At 33.9% G+C, this 24,218-nt stretch overlaps 1 protein-coding gene across 1 annotated transcript in view; it reads right to left on the reverse strand.

The window, feature by feature from the left end:
• Window positions 1–4,151: 4,151 nt before the first annotated feature.
• Window positions 4,152–24,218, reverse strand: part of LOC136038392 (ribonuclease ZC3H12A-like) — a 35,750-nt gene continuing 15,683 nt past the window's right edge. Inside the window, exons 4-6 of the mRNA XM_065721464.1 lie at window positions 11,178–11,412; window positions 7,577–7,821; window positions 4,152–5,403 (exon numbers count right to left, since the gene is read on the reverse strand). Coding sequence (XP_065577536.1) covers window positions 4,616–5,403; window positions 7,577–7,821; window positions 11,178–11,412 — 1,268 coding nt within the window. The 3' untranslated portion in view covers window positions 4,152–4,615. The remainder of the gene's footprint in view (window positions 5,404–7,576; window positions 7,822–11,177; window positions 11,413–24,218) is intronic.

Below are 24,218 nucleotides of genomic sequence, written 5' to 3' on the forward strand. Positions count from 1 at the left end.
TATATAGAGAGGGCCCCGCTAAAAAGATCCAATTGGTCCACACGCCTATACAATATGGTCCTGCTGCTAAACTTAACTTTATAAGAACGGAGTATGTTTACAATTTAGGGATGGGCCAGAAGCTCCCAAAGGAAACTCTCAAAACAGAAAGCGTTCATGGAAAATACGGAAAATAAAGAAATAATAATGAATTCTAATGATCTTTAATTAGAATAGTATTAAAAATATTAATTAGCAAGTTCTATCTATATATCTTGGCTTACGCCTAAAGTTTGTATCTGACTAGAGGGGGTTTTCGGAGGAGGAGAGGGGGAACTTGCCCCAGACACAGAAATTTTAGAGGTGCAAAATTTTCAATAAATAATCTAAAAGTTATAATCATTTTACAATTTTTTACATTTTATTTTTCTTAAAGTAAAGAAGAGGGAGTAGTTGGCAGTAAGTATAAGCAAATTGAATCCAAAATTTAGATTTTTCCCATATCTTTATCACCATTCCTTGAAAATAAAAGTAAATAGACTGAATATAATTATTTTTAATGTTTTTTTTGTGATGCTTTGCATTCAAAACTGTTCGTATTTTAAAGGACCTCGAGCTAATTAATAATAATGCAGAGGCTAAAGTAAGAAAAGTCAGATTTAAATAAACGGAAAATTTTTGTTTTTAGATAATTTTTTTTTATTTGTCCTGAAGATTTTTGTGGGACAGAGGTGGGATCAAGATTTTTCCCCGGCCGCAAGAGCGGCCAGAACTGCCAGTACATCTGACATTTTCAAAGCTCTGAAAATAATTGTCAAAAACCGTCAGCGAGCTGATTGAGAACAGCTTAGCAGACAGTTTTTGGCAACCATCCCAGACATGTGGAAAATGTCATATACAAAATTTGGACGTAAGAGCCACGATATATTAAGATCAGAATTGGCTTCTCAGAATTACATTTCGTAAATAACACTCTTTGGATCAATTTTGGCGTCTTAATGCTATAAAAGTATCGACCTTTTTTCATACAACTGTAAATGGACAAATTTCGTTCAATAAAATAGATCATAATAGTTGAATTTAAGATATACATTCATCTTTCATATTTCAAGAGTCTTAACAGGTTTCTGAGAAAAACAAAGGAAGAGAAAAAAGATCTGAATTTCAGCACCATCAGAATCATACAAAAGTGGTAAAATGGATTACAAACTTTAGAGGGTAGGAGAGGGAGAGGGGGGAGGGATAGACGAAAAAAAATATTCAATTTATTGTAGTTTACGTATAAAAAGCAATTTCGATTTCACAACTGTAAAAAGCAATTCCAAATCTGTATCCCTCATTCTCATTGAATTTGTTTTTAAAACGCTAAAACTTCCTAATTAATTCAAAATTTTTAAAACGTGAAAAAACGTTCCAAATGTTTAAGACACCGTATTGGAGTAAATTTTTAACGCGCTTCATAATACAATAACAAGCTGTTAAAAAAAATGCTAAAAACAAATATGTAGCAAGAAAATCAAATAGAGAAATCACGATGAAAATACAACAAACAAAATAGCTATGATTCTTCAGAAATACATAATAATCTGTTAAAACTTGTTAACCCAGCACAATAAATACACACACATTTATATATATATATATATATATATATATATATATATATATATATATATATATATATATATATATATATATATATATATATATATATATATATATTATGCATATAAATATATAACATATTATACATATTTATATAAATAACATATAATATATATAACGTGTGACAATAAAAAAAAAATCAAACAAACAATAAAGCAGTCATACCTAAAAGAAAAAAAGGACTAGGTCGACTTCAAAGCTTTACTTAAGGACATTTTCATAATAATGTAATTTCTTTAATTATTATTTCCTTTGAATTCAAAAATAGCAAAGTATGATAGTAATTTTAAACATATATATAACCGAGACTTAATCAGTTCTACAGTCCTTTCCGATAGAATAATATCTATTTATGATAATGGCTATGGTGAAATAGAAGTGAGTAACAAAGCAGGCCTTTTTACAGCATATGAAATTAAGATGCCTTCAAATTGAGGTACAATCAATACAACTAATGAGAAGCATTCATTAAAACTTTTTAAAACAACTTCTGCGTTACAAAAAAAAAAAAAAAAAAAAAAAAAAAAATTTATGGTGAAGCATCAAAAAATGACTTATAAATAATCTTTATCTATTAAAATATACTGATGGTTCATTAAGCAGTGTTTTTTTTCCCTAAAAACATCTGCAAATACCCTAAATTAGTTAATATCGATTTATCTAAAATGAGAAGGTGTTTGTGATAAATAAAAACATCCATAAATAGACTTTCTTTTTACCTATATTTATGCAATATAGAAGTGATTTTTCAGAGTCAGTGCAGTAGCGTTGTGCAGCAGACAATTTCTAAGCAGTGAAGACAAATGGCGACGCAAGGTCGAAGCTCAACCCCGCGTCCTGGGCACAGCATGCATGTACCTTTACTTACAGGCAAACAGACATAAAAAATTAGATACATACAGCTAAAATTCCATAGCAGAAATGTAGCAAAAAAGGGGGAGGAGAAATAGGACTTAAAAGCTTTCACTGGGATCCAACCATTCGCATACATTCGCAAGCATGCGTTGAAATTCATTTCAAACTTCGAATGAATATTTATAATTTTACCAACCAGGGGAAAAAATTGAAGAAGAGACAGAGATAAAGAAAGATTAAAAAATAAAAAGGAAAGATTAAAATAAAGATAAAAATTAAACAGAAGATACAAGAAATAAAAGATAAAAGTAAGAAAAAAAGATTACGCAACAATGAAAATAAACTATTGTCAACATGAACAGCAAAAACCTCACATCTGCATTTTTTTTTTCAAAATGTCTGGGTGAGCAGAAACTTATAAAAACAAATTTAATATTTAGATACAAGGTTGTCTGTGGCCAATAGCTTTGGACTTAAGACGCCTACTCAAAAAGTTCTCGGTCCAACAGACGTATCTTCTCTATATGGAAATACAATAGTGATTTTGCAAAAACAAAAATAAAAAGATTTTCGGTGTATGCCAGGGTGATGTATGAAATCCAATCAAAATCCAGAATTTAATCAAAATTACCAAATAAAAAAAACCCTATCCAATAGGGGGAGAGAATATTCCAATTAATTATTCAAAACAGAGATGGTTTGTATAAACGCTGTTATACAATGTACAAGCTCAAGTAAGACCCAAATTTTGACATAGGAAGTAAAAACAAATTTGATTTATTATTTCCGTGGCGTTTTGCAAAACGGGCCAAGTCCACTTTTTTCTGAAAATGAAAAGCATATGGTTGGAAAGAGCTCAAAGAGATCTACCAATTGGTCCATTCCAGACGGGCTTATTTTTAATTCTGACCGAGTCATCAGTTGTACTAAAAGGGCCTACGAACAATTTAGCAATTTGGACATTTCCAGCGGATTCTCATCAACAAGTTTACTAGGAATCAGTCTTTAAAGTTTCAAGTTTCTTACATTCTGATTGATGATAGATATTTTTACATTGTGAGTTTTTATTTTTATTTTACTCTCATGTAAAATCAGGAAAAGTGGACTTAAGCCCTTTTTGCAAAACAACACTGATTGAGCTTCTACAAATATTGTAAATGGAATAGCTAACGAGCGTACACCGATAATAATGATATTTTAACCATACATTAAATATAGCATCCAAGGTCGACAGAATATAAGCATCGGTATTGCCTTTGTCTTGTCCCGGCTATATGTTACAAAATACAATTTATCATTGTCCTTGGAAGGGCATACTACAGATGGTAGCACCACATATTCTATTCAAGGCCATATATTTTGTAACGCATACATATTCTGCCTATCTTAGAAACTACTTATACCACATGTCTGATAAGATTTCATAATACAGCTGTGTTAAAACATTTGGACGAAATAATAAAAACTTAGAATGCTTTAAAAACTGTCTTTATATGCGATACATATAGACAAGGGCCTATCCAGGATTTTGTTTGGCAGATGGCCTTAAAAAATATTTTCAAAACGCATCAAAGATATATATATATATATATATATATATATATATATATATATATATATATATATATATATATATATATATATATATATATATATATACTACTTTTTTACGCGTCAGACGATTTTTTTTTCAGGCGGTGGGTTAAAACCGACAGTTCCCCTCCTGGATACGGCCTTGCATATATATCACATTCAAATCAGTAAGCAATCAAATTAACAACGCTTCTTGACTACCCAGCTCCCTGGATGGGTCCTGCAGTGTGTCATTACAGCCGGGTTAATTTCTGGGTCCCGTATTAGCAAGCAAAGGTAAACCCACTACCCCATCACAGGACTACATATTCTAATTACATTTAATTATACACTTTTTAAAATCACCTCCTATGATGTGCTGATACAGCTATATATCATGGAAAAATGGCCCATCGTTGGATTAAGCCACGGCCACTGAATGAAATAAACTTGAGTAAATTTTGCAACTAGATAGAGTTAGCTATGCTAATGCAGTAAGTCGCACATATTACACGAAAGAGAAATGTACCTGTGAATAAAACTTTTATGGGTTATTCTTGATTAGTTCCATGATTACAGAGCATATTTTCTGCGGGTCAGTTTCCTTTGGAAGCAGAGCCATGGCTGCCCGTACTTTACCTTCAGGGAAAAGAGCAGAAAAATGGAAGTACATTTCATCCCTCACGTGTTGATAGCTCGGTCCAGGGGAATCAGGAGAGTATTCAGGATATAAAGGCCTGGAATGCGGATACCAAGGAAGAAGTTTTGGAGTCGATGACCAAACATTTTGGTCTAATTCAGCAGTACTGCAACGAAGACTATCTGGCAGTAAGTTCAATTGGGTATCAGAGGTACTAGACAACCTTGAAAACTGGGGTGTAAACGGCACAGACCTTTCTCGTGGCATAAAAGCTCCTGGTGCAGACGCATTTCTGGCAATCTGCGCATGCTGCATTTCGACTGGGTAATAATAGCCAGGTAATGGCCTTTCTGGGGCTATACTTAGCCTGTTCACACCACAAGGGTAGTAGTGAGTCAGTCTTGCATCACCTGATGGATTCAAAGAGAGCTGCCGTTGAACAGGTCGATGAAGATTCTCGTGTTGATCTTGAGGAAGTCCATGCCATGGATGATTAGGAGGTGGTTGTTGCAACATTTGTTGCATTTGGTCAACAGGTATTGGCAGAGATGTTGTTTTAGAAGGGCTTCTGTTCAGTTGCATGGGTTCGTGTGTAAAACCTGTGGCAACAGAATTAGTTCGAGCAAGATTCCGCTTAGCTGGCAGAAGCCCGTCGCACGAACTGGGTTGAGCTGGGAGACTCACGGCCTTGGCTAGAAATAAAAGAAAATCACTTTAAATCTAAAATCCTTTCTAATTGACTAACACTTTTTATAGTTATAGCTACTTCTAAGCGACCATATGAGTATTTTTACGGGATGAGGAGAGGGGTCACATACTTAAGAATTACGAATAAAAAATCAATTAAACAAATTTGGGGAGCCAAACCTAGTCGATAAATTCAAAATAACCCATAAATTCTCGAGAGCCGGTAGGCTACTGCAACTTAAAATGAAATATAATTTTAGAAAAAAATGAAATACACAATGGAGGGATTACATTCATTTATCCGGGTTTCACTTTATTAAACCCTCTCACATTACTTAAAGAAGGCATATCTATATAATGAAATGGCAATGAAGGTAATGAAATATAATTTTAGAAAGAAAAAAAAATGAACTACACTATGGAGGGATTACATTCATTTATCTGCGTTTCACTGGATTAAACTCTATCACATTACTTAAAGAAGGTCACAGGAGTAACGCCCTTTAAACACACCAGTAGCGTAATTTCGTCAAAATCCTGGGGAGGGGACAAAGCTGAAGCCAATTTTTCCAAATCAAGTGGAAATGACAGAGAAAACTGAAAAATAGGCCATATAGTAACAACAAAGGCAGATATACTAAAGAAAACCGACCCATTTCTGTGGATACTTGAATTATGCACGTTTATCTTAGTTTTGACAAGATTTTTGTAGAAGCTAAATTTCAGCTGGGGGGGATATGGCCTGGGAGTGGGGTAAACAAAGGTTTGGGAGGGGCAGATGCCCCTCCTGTCTAGCAAATCACGCACCAAAACAGACACGCACTTTTAACAGAAGTAAAATAAGTGATTCTTTTTTTGTCTTATCACTTCGACTGTATTTCTAAAAAAGGCGCATAGCTCTTGCAGTGTATTTAAGCTTCCTTTTTAAATATCTTCTTGTGCTTTAGTAATTTTTCTTATGTCCAATTGTTTGCTAACAATGTTAGCTAACAGGTATTTCTTTGGACAGCGGAAACAAAATTAGCTAACAGTAATAATACTTTGCTTTAAAATATCTAACAAATATCTGATTTATTCAAGATATTGTCTAAGAATATTAGAGAAATTGCTCAAGGGTTAAGACAAGGGTTAATAAGAAATGTTTAAAAACAAATATGATAAGTTAAGCATAAAGACATTATAAAAAAATAAAACAGAGAGAGGCAGAGGAAGAGAAAAGCAGGAAAAGAAAGACAGAGAAAATCTTTTATATGCTTAGAGTGATCACCTTTTGAGGTTTAAAGCAGTATATTTAACTCTTCCAGTTTGTGTATTTAATTTATCAAATACATTTAAATATTAAAAAAGAATTTAATGTATTTAATCTGTTAATCCTGTTATCAGAAATACAAAGTCTTATAATAAAAATTGACTTTACAAGACCTTATCTAACCTCAAAAAGTCTTATTTGGCCTTACTTAACAATTAAAAATGATAATAAAAGTATAAATCCCTTCGCTTCGGGATGATGATATTATGTAGTTTTATTGTGAATGAATTATTTATGTAAGTCATTTTTCGACACGCGTGTTTTTTTTTTTTTTTTTTTTTTTTTTTTCACCCTCGCAAACGACACTTTCGGTGTGCTACCAATTAATTTTGTCTCTGTTATACTCTTTTTTATAAACAATAAAATAATATTATTACTGCTACTACTACGAAGTCAATATTTGTCCTATATCACTCTAATTACTTACTTTGATGCAATTGAAAACACTGAGAAGTGCCAGAAAAAGGAATGGTCCGAAAATAAAACATTGGGATAAACATTAGTCCGAAATATATTTTCGATAAATATAGTTCAAAATAAATTCTGGGAATAAACTCTTTTTTTTTTTATTTCATGAAGAGGTGAAACACGAGCAACCTCCTCTGAATACGGCACATTCGTTTAATATTTATGAACTAATTAAACTAAAGTGTTTAGGCTAAAATATGATCGGTTTATATCGACCTTTTTCAATAATGGGATCAAAGCTAAAATATTCATCTACAACACACATACCTTTGCTGCTTTCTACGTAGAGCTCAGACACTATGATCTTTAAAAGTGAACTTCTTTCCTAAGTTTTGTAAGGTATACATACCCATAAAGTCTCTAATATCTGATTGCATATAGAGAAATATAGAAATTCTTACCATTTTTATCCTGCCCTTTAAGTAGCTTCCTTTGGGAGGCTTGCTCTTGTAACCTTTCAGTGACAGATTTCTGCGGTAAGTTCCCTCTTTCTGGATGCTGAAACTTGCATTTATTTCCATATGTACATTTTTTGCCGTAAGGACAAGGAGGTGCCATGGAATTAGCCAAGTGGGGAGGGATTTTCCGCAGATAGTCATCCAGTGTTGGTCCACTTCTTCCCAGTGGATCATCAGGGGGCATAAACCTGCAACAGAGAACAGATTCGCTTTATATTTATTTTGTCCATTTTTTCCCTATCATCATAAGATTTACACGTTGAAAAATATAGATGTGTGTAATATATATATATATATATATATATATATATATATATATATATATATATATATATATATATATATATAGTTTCCAGCCTTACATAGACACAAGAATGTTTGTCTTAAAATTTGTATTTATTTTTCTACATAGTCTCCTTGAGACTCTAAACACTGCTCCTAGCAATACTCCCATCTCTTTAATCCGTCAAAAGTACTAAGCGTTCTTCTCTGTAAAACCATCATTCACGATGGTAATTACCTCCTCATTTGATGAAAATCTTTGTCCTTCGAGCACATTTTTAGTTAAGGAACTAGAAAGAAGTCGCTTAGGGCTGGGTCTGGTGAATAAGTTGGATGGCCAAGCAGTTCAAACCGTCATTCATGGATTTTTGCCATGGCAACTGTTGAGGTGTTAGATGGGGCGTTGTGTTGGTAAAACAACATTTTATTTTTCTGCAAATGTGGCCGTTTATCAGTAGTTTTCGCCTTCAGCTTGTCAAATGGAGATGTAGTAGTACTGTCCTTCAATGGTTTTCCCTTTTTGAAGAAAATCGATTAGAATAGCTCCATGACTATCCCAAAAAACCAATCCGTTTTTTTGCTAGGCTTGTGACGCGCCTAGACAGTCAAACCCAAGACATAAACACAGACAGTCAACTAAATATTCGTCAACCAAAATTTAATTAATTTTTAGTTAGCACAACTGTCTTAGCTTATAAATGGGCTCATTCGCCTAACGCTCTAGGCAGAAATACCCTTTTAGGTTTTGAACACTTCTTCGCCTTGCAATTCCATGCGACTTGTTGGTCAGCTAATATTGAGTTATGTTTTTGCTAGTGCAAATGTATGAGTTTATGAATTGGGTCCTTCGCCTTGCCTGACACTCTATGCGGATGGGCCCAATTAGGTCTAGTATGCTTGTTTGCCTTGCTATTCCAGGCAACTTGTTGGTAAACTAATAATTAATGCATTTTTTTTACATTAACTATCTGAGCTTGTGAATTGGTCACGTGCCTGCCTGACACTCTAGGTAGTTGGAGCCCCACTAATAGGAATATGGATGCTTGTTTGCCTCTCATTCCAGGCAATCTAACGGTCCTACATCAATTTTAAATTCTTGGTCAATATGCCTGAGACTCTAGGCGGGCGTGCCTTTCCAAAACCTAATACACAAGTGACAGTTGGAAAACTATAGGTTTCACCGTTCACCAGCGAGCTTAGGAGACTTGGGTACCGGACACCTTTAGATTACAAGCGGCCAATCCTATTAGGCTTAGGTTCATTAGTTCGCCTAAGAGCCCAAGCAAATTCAGCCCCAGATTTTTCATACAAATCCAGAGGAAATTGTCCGTCACGCGTCAACCCAAAATCAATCCAATCGTTCATCCCTTAGTTCTATGACTATCTATCTTAGTTCTGCCCAGGAATGACGTATGAACGGATCTACGATAGACTCATCAATTAACAAGTAAAATGATATTCACTTTTGACGCCAATGAGTTTCCAGCAAAAAAAAAAGTTTTTTTTGGAGCCGGTTCCCCCTTAGCAGTCCACTGTTTTGACTGTATTTTTGGTTCAAGCATATAATGGTGTATTCAAGTTTCATCTACAGTAATTAATCGGCTACTCTACTATCTCTCACACTTCAAATCGGCGGTCGTTTAACACCATTTGGTGAACTTTGGCGATGTTTTCGTCAGTAGTTACAGTTGTTGGACGTCCCAAATGTTCATCATCTTCCAAGCTCTTACAGCCACGTTTAAATTCAGCTGCCCAAAATTCAACTGTTATAAATGACACTGATGAGTCCCTGTACACAGATTCTAGCTTATCGTTCATTTGTGTAGGCGTATTTCCTTTCAAAAACAAGTTTTTTATGACAGCTCGATACTCGATTTTTTCCATTTTCGCACAAAAGCATCAACTCATTCAAACAACCGTCAAATAAAATCTTTGTGTCCAAAGTGGCTGAACATTTGGTGCGTTGCTGTTTTAAGATGCCCAACTACATTCCCTGACTTTCATTCAGGAGTTCTACCATCTTCACGTTATGGTCGGAAACTTTCCAGACCACCCTCGTGTATATATATATATATATATATATATATATATATATATATATATATATATATATATATATATATATATATATATATATATATATATATATATATATATATATATATATATAATAATTTAACAAATAAATAAGTATAATTAGGAAATAACAAAGGTATTTTTCTGCTTTTCAACAATTGGTAAAAAATTACGACCACCAGACAAGTTAGAAATCGACTTATGAATATACTAAAGAAATGTTCGGCATAGCGCGGCAGGGGTATTTTAAAATGACAAAATATGAACTTAGCAACAAAAAGGGTAAAAACTCATTGATTTACATCCTCTAAACATGGGGTTAAAAGTTTCTCAAGAGAGGGTCTAGAAATCGCAAAAGTTTTCTTCCGATAATTTTCTTCTTTTTTTGCACCAGTGAAACAATTCTCTGATAGGTGATCTTTGTGGCACTGATAAAGCCAAAACTTGCAATAAAAATAAGTTCTGTTCATATATTTTTCGAAGAGAGAGGCAGATAACATTCTTTGACGGTTCTTGGAGGGTGGAAGAGATTATCACCTTAAATTGCCCGCTTGCAACCACTATATTTGCCAATCTATCTATATAGTACACCATCTATCTGCTTGTGAACACTCATAGTGGCGCCAGGGTGAATCTTTCACGAATTTTCTAACCAGAAGCGAGACTGTAAACACTTTTATAGGATGACCTTAAGGAGTGACGCGCCTCGTGGAAAACATAGCCTAGTAAACGACATCACATTCCCTGGATTTTGATTATTGGATAGTTTTTATGCATTTTGTTTCTTTTGATGTCTTATTGGGAACTGAACAACCTCTTTATAGCTAGGCTATTTACTAAGAGCTGCCTTCTAATTTGTAATATGATATTTGCAGGTCTGAATATATAATTTCGGTGGTAATAGGCTTGAGATTCTATATTGAGGACGTCAACCTTTGTTGATAGGAGTGTATACCCAAGTATGGCAAACTATATAGCGAACAAGATGGGCCTAGGCTTGCCCAAAGTCTCCATTCATCTAGAGCTCACGGGGATATCTTGTTATCCGGTTCTAAGCTGGCTTAAGCGCTTTTTGCAGACTTGAGAAGAAGCTACTAGTCCCTGATCTCTTCTGATGAGATCAATACTCTTCTTGAGGCTATAAGAGTTCAACGATCTAAATATTATACAAATCGGAAATAGTTACCTGTCACTCACAAAAGTGTACATGAGTATTCGCTCTTCAACGACCTTCTTGAATTCAGTGGATTCCTGGGCCAAATCTCGATAGTTGTCATTAGAAACAACAATACCATCATCTTCAGCGGCCGTTTTTAAAATATATCGATCATCGTAGCAGACGATTCTTCGTCCGTCAACAAAACGAGACGGTGTAAAAACCAACATTCCCTCCCTTTCCAATTCCAGTAGTATTTCCTGGTCTATAAATGAAATTAATAACATAATGTTAAAATTAATTCTTGACCCAAAGAAAGAAGACACAAAAAAGAAGAATGATACTTTTGTGATGGGTTCGATGCATTAGTTTAATCCTTATTTAATTAATAGACGGCATCACTTGGGGGTTAATTTTTTGGCCAGTTGTTTGCATGGGATTATTTCTTACCAAGTTAATGAACATTAAAACTTGAAACATGTATCAGTTTCTTATGTTCAGTTTAAAAGACACCGTCGATATTTATTTTCCATCTTTTGGTTTAATATTCTCTCGGGTTTTCGTCATGAAACGCTGAAAGTAGCCTTGGAAGCAAATTTTGTCTCGATATGTCTCTTTTTGGCTACTTTTTTTTTAATGTCTATTTGCTACTAATTTTTTTGCTAAGCCCCTTCAGTGGTTACACAAAGACCGTTTAGCAAAAGTGATAAATTGAATTATTTTTATTGGACAATCGATGGCGAATCGAGGACAATCGGCGAATCGATTCGTCCGCCAACAAAACGAGACGGTGTAAAAAACAACATTCCCTCCATCTAATTCCAGTTATATTTCTTAGTCTATAAATTAAATTAATAAAATATGTTAAAATTGATTCTTAAACAAAAAAGTAAACAAAAAGAAGAATAATGACAATATTGTGACTCACTTGAACTGTCTGATTTTAATCTTTATTTAAGTAGTATATGTAGTATATTTTTAATTGTACAATGTTGTATTTTTTGTAGTATATATTTAAGTAATATACTAGTTGCACTATGGGTTAATTTTTGGCCAGTTGTTTGCATGGTATTATTCCTTACCTAGTTAATGAGAATAGAAAACTTGAAAGATGTACCAGTTTCTTGTATTCACTCAAAAGACACCTTCGATATTTAAATTTGATCTTTTAATTTAAATTTTTTATTTTCAACATGAAACACTAATTGGGTTTATATGTTCGTGAACCACTTTGCAGGTGCATTTATCTATGCACGTCTCAGTGTAGAACAAACGCCGAGACAACTAAATATTTTGTAAGACAATTTCAACGGTTATACAAAAACCGTTTAGTAAAACTGATAAACTGACATACGATTGGCAAATTTACATATTTTTATTGGAAGTTTCATGGGAAATTATTAGTCACAAATTCAGTTTCTGAACAAACAAAACAAAAACAAATTCCGATGAAAATTCAGAACTTGTGCACTGAAACTGGACAATTTTGAAATGGGAAAAATCATAAGAAGGCCACACAAAGCTGAAAAACCTAATCTTAGTGGCCAAACCTTCGAAATTTTTAGCTCTTCTTTTCTTAAGTTATTAGCATGGGGCGGGGAGCCTCACCCCAAACAAGATCTTTTCTGGCGTCATCATTCCTTGTTTTTTCTGCTTTTCACTAAAAAAAAAGCAATTATTGGTGCCCTTGTAACATTGCCCCCCCCCAAGATTTTGATTATTGGCATCCTTACCCCCCCCCCCACCAGATCTTGCTCTAGATCCACGTCTGGTCCGTTAAAAGGATATTTTTCACTTAAGAAACTGTGAGATACACATTTTTATTTTAATCTTGAGGTAATATTAAGTATATAATCCTTATATATAAAAACGATTAATTACATACATAGTCCACCCTGCTTATATACAGAATGATTAGTCATTTCTAAGCAGTAAAATTACCCCAGTCTAAATATATAAAAAATTATGACATACATTATCTTAGAGGATATAAACGCTAAAACACACAAATTTTATTTGATTTTTTTGTTCCTATTATATGTGGCGCATGTTTAGAAATTTAACAAATTTTATCTGCGCGACAGATTAATACAAGTAAAAGTAAAAACTGCAACAGAAGTCAAATACACCCAAGCCAGGGTGGCGGCCTCCCTCCGCTCTGGATTTCCTCCGCTTGAAATCTTTGCCTTTTTCATATTTTTTTCTTGTCATTTTGTCGTAACATCTACGAATGATTTTGCAAGCAATATACAGAAACATTCTTAAAGTAGCACCAAACAAAATTTTGTTCTATTTTAGTAAATTTCGGGGATGGGAATTCAATAAATTTAGGGTGTGAGGATAAAAGAAAATTAATTTTTTTCAGTCTTGGAATCCATTCCAAAGAGTGGCTTTAAACTGCCCCATACAGGTTCATAGGTCAATAGCTAAACAGAAACTTATTTTGAAAAGAAGCAATAAATTTGAGTAAATATAACTTCTGTTAATAGAAAAAGCAATATACAGAAACATTCTTAAAGTAGCACCAAACAAAAAATTTGTTCGGGTACAATATTTTTTTCCTTTCAAAAAGTTATTTTAGTATTCAGTTCCAATGCGTCCCAGCGTTCTTGACTAACTAACACTAATGGAACCACCACGAACAGGCAAATATGCGTGAAGAACATTTAGGCTTACCCTCTTCCCAGATCCAAATCTCGGGATTTTTATATTCTTCCAGATCCAAATCTCGGGATAATCCAACAATTATAACACCTTTTACCATTTGTATCAGATGAACGACGCTTCCTGACAACCAAGGTACCCGCGCCGGCCCAGCCGTATGTTGCTACAGCTGGGTTCGATCTCTGGGTCCCCTTTTGCCAAGCTGAGATCAGCCCCACAGCGGCACCACAGGACTTGTTTACAATTTACTTTCTGTTTTTTTTTTTTTTTAATTTACCCCTCCCAAAATTAAGTATCAACTTGAAATTAATTTTTTCAAGAATGCTTAACCAAAAGTGTGTTTGTTTGCATCGCATTAAGCTTTATATTATCAAAAATCAATTTCCAAAAGTCTCATTCTTAGCTTAAATTTGTGAAAAAAAATTTGAAGACGGCTTCATATTAAATTTAATGTCCTAAAAGTAACTTTACCGATCTAAAACTGACTTTATTGGAATCATCAGCGTATGTGGCAACGGGGGAATTAAGAAAGCGAATTAAAATAAACAATCGGAAGACTTTTTGCATGTGTCAGATCTCTGCTTTTTATTCATTCCACCAGATTGGAATACACTTCTGAAGTGCATTTGTGGGCTTATTTGTATCAACAATTGCACCATCATGTTAGCGCCACTGGGAAGTTCTTTAATTTTTCGTCTATGACTTTTGTGTCTTCTTTTTGACTTCTCAAATTTTGTGTTTCCCAGCGTTCTGATAGTGAACTTCTTCTGATAGTGAACCGGTTGCCAGTTGCGTACTCCAAATATAATCTGCCGGACTCCAACTTTGGAAGAAGCTCTAGGAATTTCTAGAACTCCTTTGAAAATGGCAAAACTATTTTGCGTCGTTTTTTCACTTTTAGTATTATATTCTCAAGTTTATGTCATGGTATTCTTCCTTTAATCAATAATACGCAGACGATTTCGTTAATGCAAAGTTTTCTCCAAAAATATATTTTACTTAATTCCAATCCCTCTCGACTCTTAAAATAGCACTAGAACTTCAATTTCTAAATGAACAAGTCATCTCTTTTAGTTTTCGCGACCACTAATTTCAACATTAAACTTAGGATGGATCTTTTGAAAGCTACCATCTCCATATCTGTAAATTTAGGGGATGGAAATTCAATAAATTTAGGGTGTGAGGATAAAAGAAAATTAATTTTTTTCAGATTTGGATAACCATTCCAAAGAGGTAATTTATTATACCTAATAAATTTACCTAATAAATTAAGAGGCAATAAAGTAACAATAAGACTAAATAAAGGCTAATAAAAGTAAGAGCCAGTCATTGGATCTGGCTTGCTTTTTAGAAGCCGTACAAGAAGTAGCGGACGGAAACCAGGTAAAAATATCTAAAAATTATTTATTTTTGACTTTTAAGATGATCCTAATGCCTTTTCATAATGATTTATTTTCCCACCATCTACAAAAGATTATAGTGGAGCAAGGAAAAGTAAAAGAAAAACTAAATACACCAATATAAAGAAACACTGTCCTATGAGAAAACATTTTCAAGTTTATGTCATGGTTTTCTTCCTTTAATCAATAATACGCATACGATTACATTAATGCAAAGTTTTCTCCAAAAAATATATTTTACTTAATTCCAATCCCTCTCGACTCTTAAAATAGCACTAGAACTTCAATTTCTAAATGAACAAGTCATCTCTTTTAGTTTTCGCGACCACTCATTTCAACATTAAACTTAGGATGGATCTTTTGAAAGCTACCATCTCCATATCTGTAAATTTAGGGAATCGGAATTCAATAAATTTAGGCTGTGAGGATAAAACAAAGTTAATTTTTCAATCTTGGAATCCATTCCAAGGAGTGGCTTTAAACTGCCCCATACAGGTCCACAGGTCAATATAAACTTATTTTGAAAAGAAACAATAAATTTGAGTAAATATAACTTCTGTTAATAGAAAATGTGTTTTTTTTTAAAGAAAAGCAAGAGATAGAGATGACATTTCTTCCAGTGCTTGGACCTCATTTCCTCTATTAACTAATTTTGACCTTAAGTTATGAACAATTTTGTTTTTACATTTTTTATTATGAATGATTCAAGGACCCAAAGAGACACTCTTGGACATATAACCCCAACAACCCTCCTTCTTATTTTTTCTTCAGTGACCTTCAATCGGTAATGACGGTACTGCAACGGAATCGACAATGCATTTGATGAACTTTTCAGTTCATAAAAAAAAAAAAATAAGAAAAAGTTCATAACACAAGGTCCAAGCCTTAAGTACCTATCCTAACCTATGTACTCAATATTCAAAAATTATTTGAAGACCAATCAAAGGAGAGTGTTTTAATCAAATCAAGACAACATAAATTTTGAAAGTTGAAACCAAATGCTTCCTAATAAAATATACACTCTGACAATTTAACACGATCCTTCTTGGGCTATTTTCTTATGGTAACATTTCTTTGAGTAAAGCTCTTTGAGGGATTTTAACTCTTCTTCGAGCACTACCTTCTTCTTCTTCAATAACCTAAACTTTGCTTCAAGTTCTTGTTCCTCGTTTCTTCTTCTTTTTCTGTAGGCACGGGCGGCTTCCTTGTTCCGTTCCTTAAGATTTTTTAAACATTTTACAGCATTTTTTGAAGCTTTCATCTGGTCTTTTTTACATATATTGTTTGTCTCTGTATAGGTAGGATTTGCACTGGCACTGCTGCTTTCATCAATATTAGTATCCATTCCAGATGAACAAGGTGAAATTCCAACTGCAACAACTGAGCGACTACCACAACCTGGTAGTGACACTGCGGGTATAGCTCCTTCAGTACTGCTGTTTATATTCATACTTATTTTATCAGTATCTGTTGATCACTTCCTAAGACGAACTAAAACTTGATTGCCTATTTTCTCCTTTATATGCATGAACATTTTGTTAGGCCCCGCCTACTTGACTGCTTCATTCAATGACGTCATCTTATATTATTTTATTTCTACCTATTCAGCTTAGGACTTCTATTGCACAATGACATGACGTCATAAAAAAATAAAAAACCTCATGGTGACCAAAGCAATTCATAAATTAGATTTTCGCTAACAGGGGTAATTGTTTCGGTAATATCCTCTTTGCGTAGTCTGTTCTTTTCTTCAAATTACATAAAATGTGGCGATAGAATTTTAAAGAAATGAAATCATCGGAGGGGGGAGTGGGTCAAATTTAAGGGGAAGATATAACAGATTCAGTCAATCATGCGAATCCACCATACAGTACGTCCTTTCAAAGTTTCAAATATTCTAGATACAGTTCTTCCCGCAGTTTTCACCCCATAGTCAATAAGTGTTAAATTAGTAGAGAATTAGGGGTCTCCCATATATTATTTAATAACTAAGTTTCACCGTACCGAAATAATCGTCAAGATAGTTGAGGGAGGGAAGTAAAGAAGATAGTTCTCTCTCTCAAAAATTCAATTTTCAGTTTTTAATTTGCAAAATATAAAAATTAATTTAATTTCAGTAGATTTAAGCCCTGAATTAGATTTTTCTTTAAAAAAGTAGTTGAATCGCCGAAAAGCTATCAAGCAGACCACGAGCCTACAGGATGGATTTATAAGGCCCACCGGCTGTGTTAGCAGTAGCTAGTAGTGAAAAAAATTTAACGGTAAAATCACAATAATGGATTATCGAAATCAAAGAATAAAAGTAAGAGCCAGTCATTGGATCTGGCTTGCTTTCTAGAAGCCGTAAAAAAGTAACGGACGGAAACCACCTAAAAATGTCTTAAATTATTTATTTTCGACTCTAAGGCCCTTTAATAATGATTTATCACCCACCATCTACAAAAGATTATAGCGGAGCAAGGAAAAGTAAAACTAAATACACCGATATAAAGAAACACTGTCCTATGAGAAAACATTCTCAAGTTTATGTCATGGTTTTCTTCCATTAATCAATAGTACGCAGACGATTACATTAATGCAAAGTTTTCTCCAAAAAAAATATATTTTACTTAATTCCAATCCCTCTCGACTCTTAAAATAGCACTAGAACTTCAATTTCTAAATGAACAAGTCATCTCTTTTAGTTTTCGCGACCACTCGTTTCAACATTAAACTTAGGATGGATCTTTTGAAAGATACCATCTCCATATCTGTAAATTAAGGGAATGGGAATTCAATAAATTCAGGGAGTGAGGATAAAACAAAGCTCATTTTTTCAGATTTGGATAACCATTCCAAAGAGTGGCGTTAAACTGCCCTAAACAGGTCCATAGGTCAATAGCTATACAGAAACTTATTTTGAGAAGAAACAATAAATTTGACTTCTTTTAATAGAAAAAGTTTTTTTTTTTTTTAAAGCAAGAGATAGAGATGACATTTCTCCCAGTGCTTGGACCACATTTCCTCTATTATCTAATTTTGATCTTAAGTTACGAACAATTTTGTTTTTTCATGTTTCATTATGAATGATTCAAGGACCCAAAGAGACACTCTTGGACATACTCCAACACCCCCTTTCTAATTTTTTCTTCAGTGACTTCCAATCGGTAATGGAGGTACTGCAATGGAATCGCCAATGCGTTTGATGAACTTTCCAGTTCATAACACAATGTCCAAGCCTTAAGAACCTATCCTAGCCTATATACTCAATATTCAAAAATTATTTGAAGAAAAATTAAAGGATAATGCTTTAATCAAAGCAAAACGACAAAAATTTTGGAAGTTGAAACCAAATGCTTTCTAATAAAATATACACTTAACACGATCTTTCTTGGGCTATTTTCTTCTGATAACATTTCTGTGAGTAAATTTCTATGAGGGATTTTAACTCTTCTTCGAGCACTACCTTCTTCTTCTTCAATAACCCAAAATTTGCTTCAAGTTCTTGCTCCTCGTTTCTTCTTCTTTTTCTGTAGGCATGGGCAGCTTCCTTGTTCCGTTCCTTAAGAGTTTTTAAACATTTTACAGCATTTTTTGCAGCTTTCGTCTGGTCTTTTTTGCATATATAGTTTGTCTCTGTATAGGTAGGATTTGCACTGGCACTGCTGCTTTCATCAATATTAGTATCCATTCCAGATGAACAAGGTGAAATTCCAACTGCCACAACTGAGCGACTACCACAACCTGGTAGTGACACTGCGGGTATAGCTCCTTCAGTACTGCTGTTTATATTCATACTTATTTTATCAGTATCTATTGATCACTTCTTAAAACGAACTAAAATCTGATTGCCTATTTTCGTCCTTTATATGCATGTACATTTTGTTAGGCCCCGCCTACTTGACTGCTTCATTCGATGACGTCATCCTATATTGTTTTATTTCTACCTATTCAGCTTAGGACTTCTATTGCACAATAACATGACGTCATAAAAAAATTCTTCACGGAGAAAAACCTCATGGTGACCAAAGCAATTCATAAATTAGATTTTCGCTAACAAGGGTAATTGCTTTGGTAATATCCTCTTTGCGTAGATGGCTGTATTTATAAATACGATATTTGATTCAAAAATCCAATTTATAGGCTTATTTGAGTCCATTCACCAGGCCTGTTCTTTTCTTCAAATTACATAAAATGAGGCGATATAATTTTAAAGAAATGAAATCATCGGAGGGGGAAGTGGAACAAATTTAAGGGGAAGATATAACGGATTCAGTCAATCATGCGAATCCACCATACAGCACGTCCTTTTAAAGTTTCAAATACTCTAGATACAGTTCTACCGTTAGTTTTTACCTCATAGTCAATAAGTGTTGAATTAGTAGAGAATTATGGGGCTCGCATATTTTATTTATTCACTAAGTTTCACCGTATCGAAATAATGGTCAAGATAGTTGAGGAAGGGAAGTACAGTAGATAATTCTCTTTACCGGAAATTTAATTTTCAGTTTTTAATTTGCAAAATAAAAAAAAATTAATTATAATTTCAATAGATTTTAGCCCTGAATTAAATTTTTCTTTAAAAAAGCAGTTGAATTGCCGGAAAGCTATTAAGCAGACTACGAGCCTACAGGATGGATTTATAAGGCCCACCGGTTGTATTAACAGTAGCTAGTAGTGAAAAAATTTTAACGGTAAAATCACAAAAATGATTATTCGAAATCAAGGACTAATAAAAATAAGAGCCAGTCATTGGATCTGACTTGCTTTCTAGAAGCCGTACAAAAAGTAGCGGACGGAAACCAGCTAAAAATGTCTTAAAATTATTTATTTTCGACTTTTAAGATGATCCTAAGGTCCTTTAATAATAATTTATTTACCCGCCATCTACAACAGATTATAGTGGAACCAGGAAAAGTAAAAGAAAAACTAAATACACCGACATAAAGAAACACTTAAGTTGTTGTTGGAGAAAACGTCGTCTATACAGTACCACTTTTAATACAGGCTTCTCACGGATTCTCGACCATTCTTATAGGATTCATATTTCCAATCTTTCTTTTTTTTTTAAACGGGAATTTTGGTGCCGCTTAAGAATAAACAACAGAAACTTTGAGGATCAAAAATAGCACTTATTAATTTTATCTATGTCACTCTCGGCAAGTAGATGACACGCACCGGTGAGGTAAATAGCGTGAGGTTGGCACACTGAATGATAAATAGAAGCCAGTGATTTTTTGTAGTATCGCCCTCGATTCGGAACAACAGTCCCGTAAGCACGTTTAATGGCGGTGGTTGTGGGCTTCACAATTGTTGTGTGCTTCACCTGCCTTGCGGCAGGTGAGTTCGAACCCTGGGCCCCGAAACGGCAAGAATAGGTCAATCCACCGGCTACCATAGAATAATAATAATAACTATTGTCTCTACCACAGTCTACCACAGAACACATAGTAAATAAATACAAATAAATAAAATAAAAACGGATTAAATAAATAAGCGACAATCTATAATATAAATAACAATAATGAAGAAATATTTGAGACGGTACAACAGCTAACAAAACCTGTAGAAAGCACCGGTACCCAAAACGCCTTTCCCCAGCAGTTTTAGCATCAATGTCTCGGCCAGTATCGATACGGCTATTGTGTTTTTTCTCGCTCTCTTTTGCACAGACTGTCACTGAATTAGCACAAACTATATGAAATTTGGCTAATAAATTATTTTCTAAAATTTGAGCCAAAAAATTGTTGAAGACATAGAAATGTCGTACCTGTTGGTGCTACCGTATTATTACATCCAAATAAAGCTCCTCATAATCAGTCCATAACAATAAGGTCACTCTATATTTCAATCCGTACCAGAGTATTGTAAAAGTTCTGTAATCACTTAGGGTGACTGAATTTATTAAAGTTCTAGGCACATAATTAATACGATTTCAAAGCAGATTTTAAAATTCAATAAATCTAAAAAGCTGTTATCACTCTGGAGACCAAACGGGGGGATGCTGACAATGCAAAGTGATGTTGACACTCCATTTGTCCTCAGGCACCACCCCTACCCTCCCCAACCACACATTGCGCTGAATCAAATTTTATGAGGACAATTTTAGTCAGCACAATTTCCTAAAAAATATGTCATTTAGTAACATAGAAAAATGAATTAGCCAAAGAAAACTTTCAATATTAGTAATGTATTTAGTTTTTGGTCAAGCATTAATGAGGCTCTAGCCTTCTGGAGCGATTTAGGGGTGTCAGCAACATCGCCCTGTCCACCCTTATGATACAATTTAATCTCTGAAAAATTCTACTTGACGTATTGACTAATCACCAGGGTTGCCATAGTGATTACTATAGCATTAGACCCAGTACTATTAACTGCCTCTAAGCACTTAATATTGTTGATAGACAATTTAGTACAGATTGAATAATCTAGTGTAAAATTAAGTGTTAGTAATACTTTTTGCTCAGGTAAGGCTATATAACTGTCCCTGCATGTGCCATCTTTGCAGATATATTGCAACTAGCCAAAAATAGTGACTACCTTAATCTGAATTTGACACTGAGGTAGCCAATTAATAGAGGTGAGGAAATCGGCTTAGCTCATACGAATGGCATGTCTCAAATATGTTCATCTCTTCTTCCTTAAAACAGCAGTAATATCAAGATAGCTCATTCTGCCATCCAATTCACCTCTTTAAATTTGTGTCAAATGTAGCACCGATTTCTCTTGAAAGAATTTTTCTCATAGGACAGTTTTTGTTTTTCAAGAACACATTTTTTAAACTTTCAAGAACTATAAGATGGGGGTTCCTTTTGGACTCATTTTCACTAGAAATAATATTTCACACATAAAAAAGTTTTTGGCTTTTTCTTAGCCGGAGTATAGTTTAGAGCAAACTCATTTTTTGAAGCTACTGCTCTTTACTACGGGGGTATACCCACAACAATTTCAGCATGGTTTAATATAGCATAATGTCATACAGATAATAATAGAGAAATTAGAGGAAAAACATTTTTTTTGAAAAGTTTGTTTTTATACTTCAATTTTACCTAATAAATTAAGAGCCAATAAAGTAAAAATAAGACTAAATAAGGGCTAATAAAAGTAAGAGCCAGTCAATGGATCTGGCTTGCTTTATAGAAGCCGTACAAGAAGTAGCGGACGGAAACCAGCTAAAAATGTCTAAAAATTATTTATTTTTGACTTTTAAGATGATCCTAATGCCTTTTAATAATGATTTATTTTCCCACCATCTACAAAAGATTATTATGGAGCAAGGAAAAGTAAAAGAAAAACTAAATACACCAATATAAAGAAACACTGTCCTATGAGAAAACATTCTCAAGTTTATGTCATGGTTTTCTTCCTTTAATCAATAATACGCATACGATTACATTAATGCAAAGTTTTCTCCAAAAAATATATTTTACTTAATTCCAATCCCTCTCGACTCTTAAAGTAGCACTAGAACTTCAATTTCTAAATGAACAAGTCATCTCTTTTAGTTTTCGCGACCACTCGTTTCAACATTAAACTTAGGATGGATTTTTTGAAAGCTACCATCTCCATATCTGTGAATTTAGGGGATGGAAATTCAATAAATTTAGGGTGTGAGGATAAATGAAAATTAATTTTTTTCAGATTTGGATAACCATTCCAAAGAGATAATCTATTATCTAATTTTGATCTTAAGTTATGAACAATTTTGTTTTTTCATGTTTCATTATGAATGATTCAAGGACCCAAAGAGACACTCTTGGACATATAACTCCAACATCCCCTTTCTTATTTTTTCTTCAGCGACTTCCAATCGGTAATGGCGATACTGCAATGGAATCGCCAATGCGTTTGATGAACTTTCCAGTTCATAACACAATGTCCAAGCCTTAAGTACTTATCCTAGCCTATATACTCAATATTCAAAAATTATTTGAAGACCAATTAAAGGAGAATGCTTTAATCAAAGCAAAACAACAAAAATTTTGGAAGTTGTAACTAAATGCTTTCTAATAAAATATACACTTTGACTATTTAACACGATCCTTCTTGAGCTATTTTCTTCTGATATCGTTTCTGTGAGTAAAGTTCTATGAGGGATTTTAACTCTTCTTCGAGCACTACCTTCGTCTTCTTCAATAACCCAAACTTTGCTTCAAGTTCTTGCTCCTCGTTTCTTCTTCTTTTTCTGTAGGCACGGACAGCTTCCTTGTTCCGTTCCTTAAGAGTTTTTAAACATTTTACAGCATTTTTTGCAGCTTTCGTCTGGTCTTTTTTACATATATTGTTTGTCTCTGGATAGGTAGGATTTGCACTGGCACTGCTGCTTTCATCAATATTAGTATCCATTTCAGATGAACAAGGTGAAATTCCAACTGCCACAACTGAGCGACTACCACAACCTGGTAGTGACACTGCGGGTATAGCTCCTTCAGTACTGCTGTTTATATTCATACTTATTTTATCAGTATCTATTGATCACTTCCTAAAACGAACTAAAACCTGATTGCCTATTTTCTCCTTTATATGCATGTACATTTTGTTAGGCCCCGCCTACTTGGCTGCTTCATTCGATGACGTCATCTTATATTATTTTATTTCTACCTATTCAGCTTAGGACTTCTATTGCACAATGACATGACGTCATAAAAAAAATTCTTCACGGAGAAAAACCTCATGGTGACCAAAGCAATTCATAAATTAGATTTTCGCTAACAAGGGTAATTGTTTTGGTAATATCCTTTTTGCGTAGATGGCTGTATTTATGAATACAATCTTTGATTCGAAAATCCAATTTATAGGCTTATTTGAGTCCATTCACCAGGCCTGTTCTTTTCTTCAAATTACATAAAATGTGGCGATATAATTTTAAAGAAATTAAATCATCGGAGGGGGAAGTGGAACAAATTTAAGGGGAAGATATAACGGATTCAGTCAATCATGCGAATCCACCATACATTACGTCCTTTTATAGTTTCAAATACTCTAGATACAGTTCTACCGTTAGTTTTCACCTCATAGTCAATAAGTG

This window comes from Artemia franciscana, chromosome 2, assembly GCF_032884065.1.
Source record: "Artemia franciscana chromosome 2, ASM3288406v1, whole genome shotgun sequence".
Lineage (NCBI taxonomy): Eukaryota > Metazoa > Arthropoda > Branchiopoda > Anostraca > Artemiidae > Artemia > Artemia franciscana.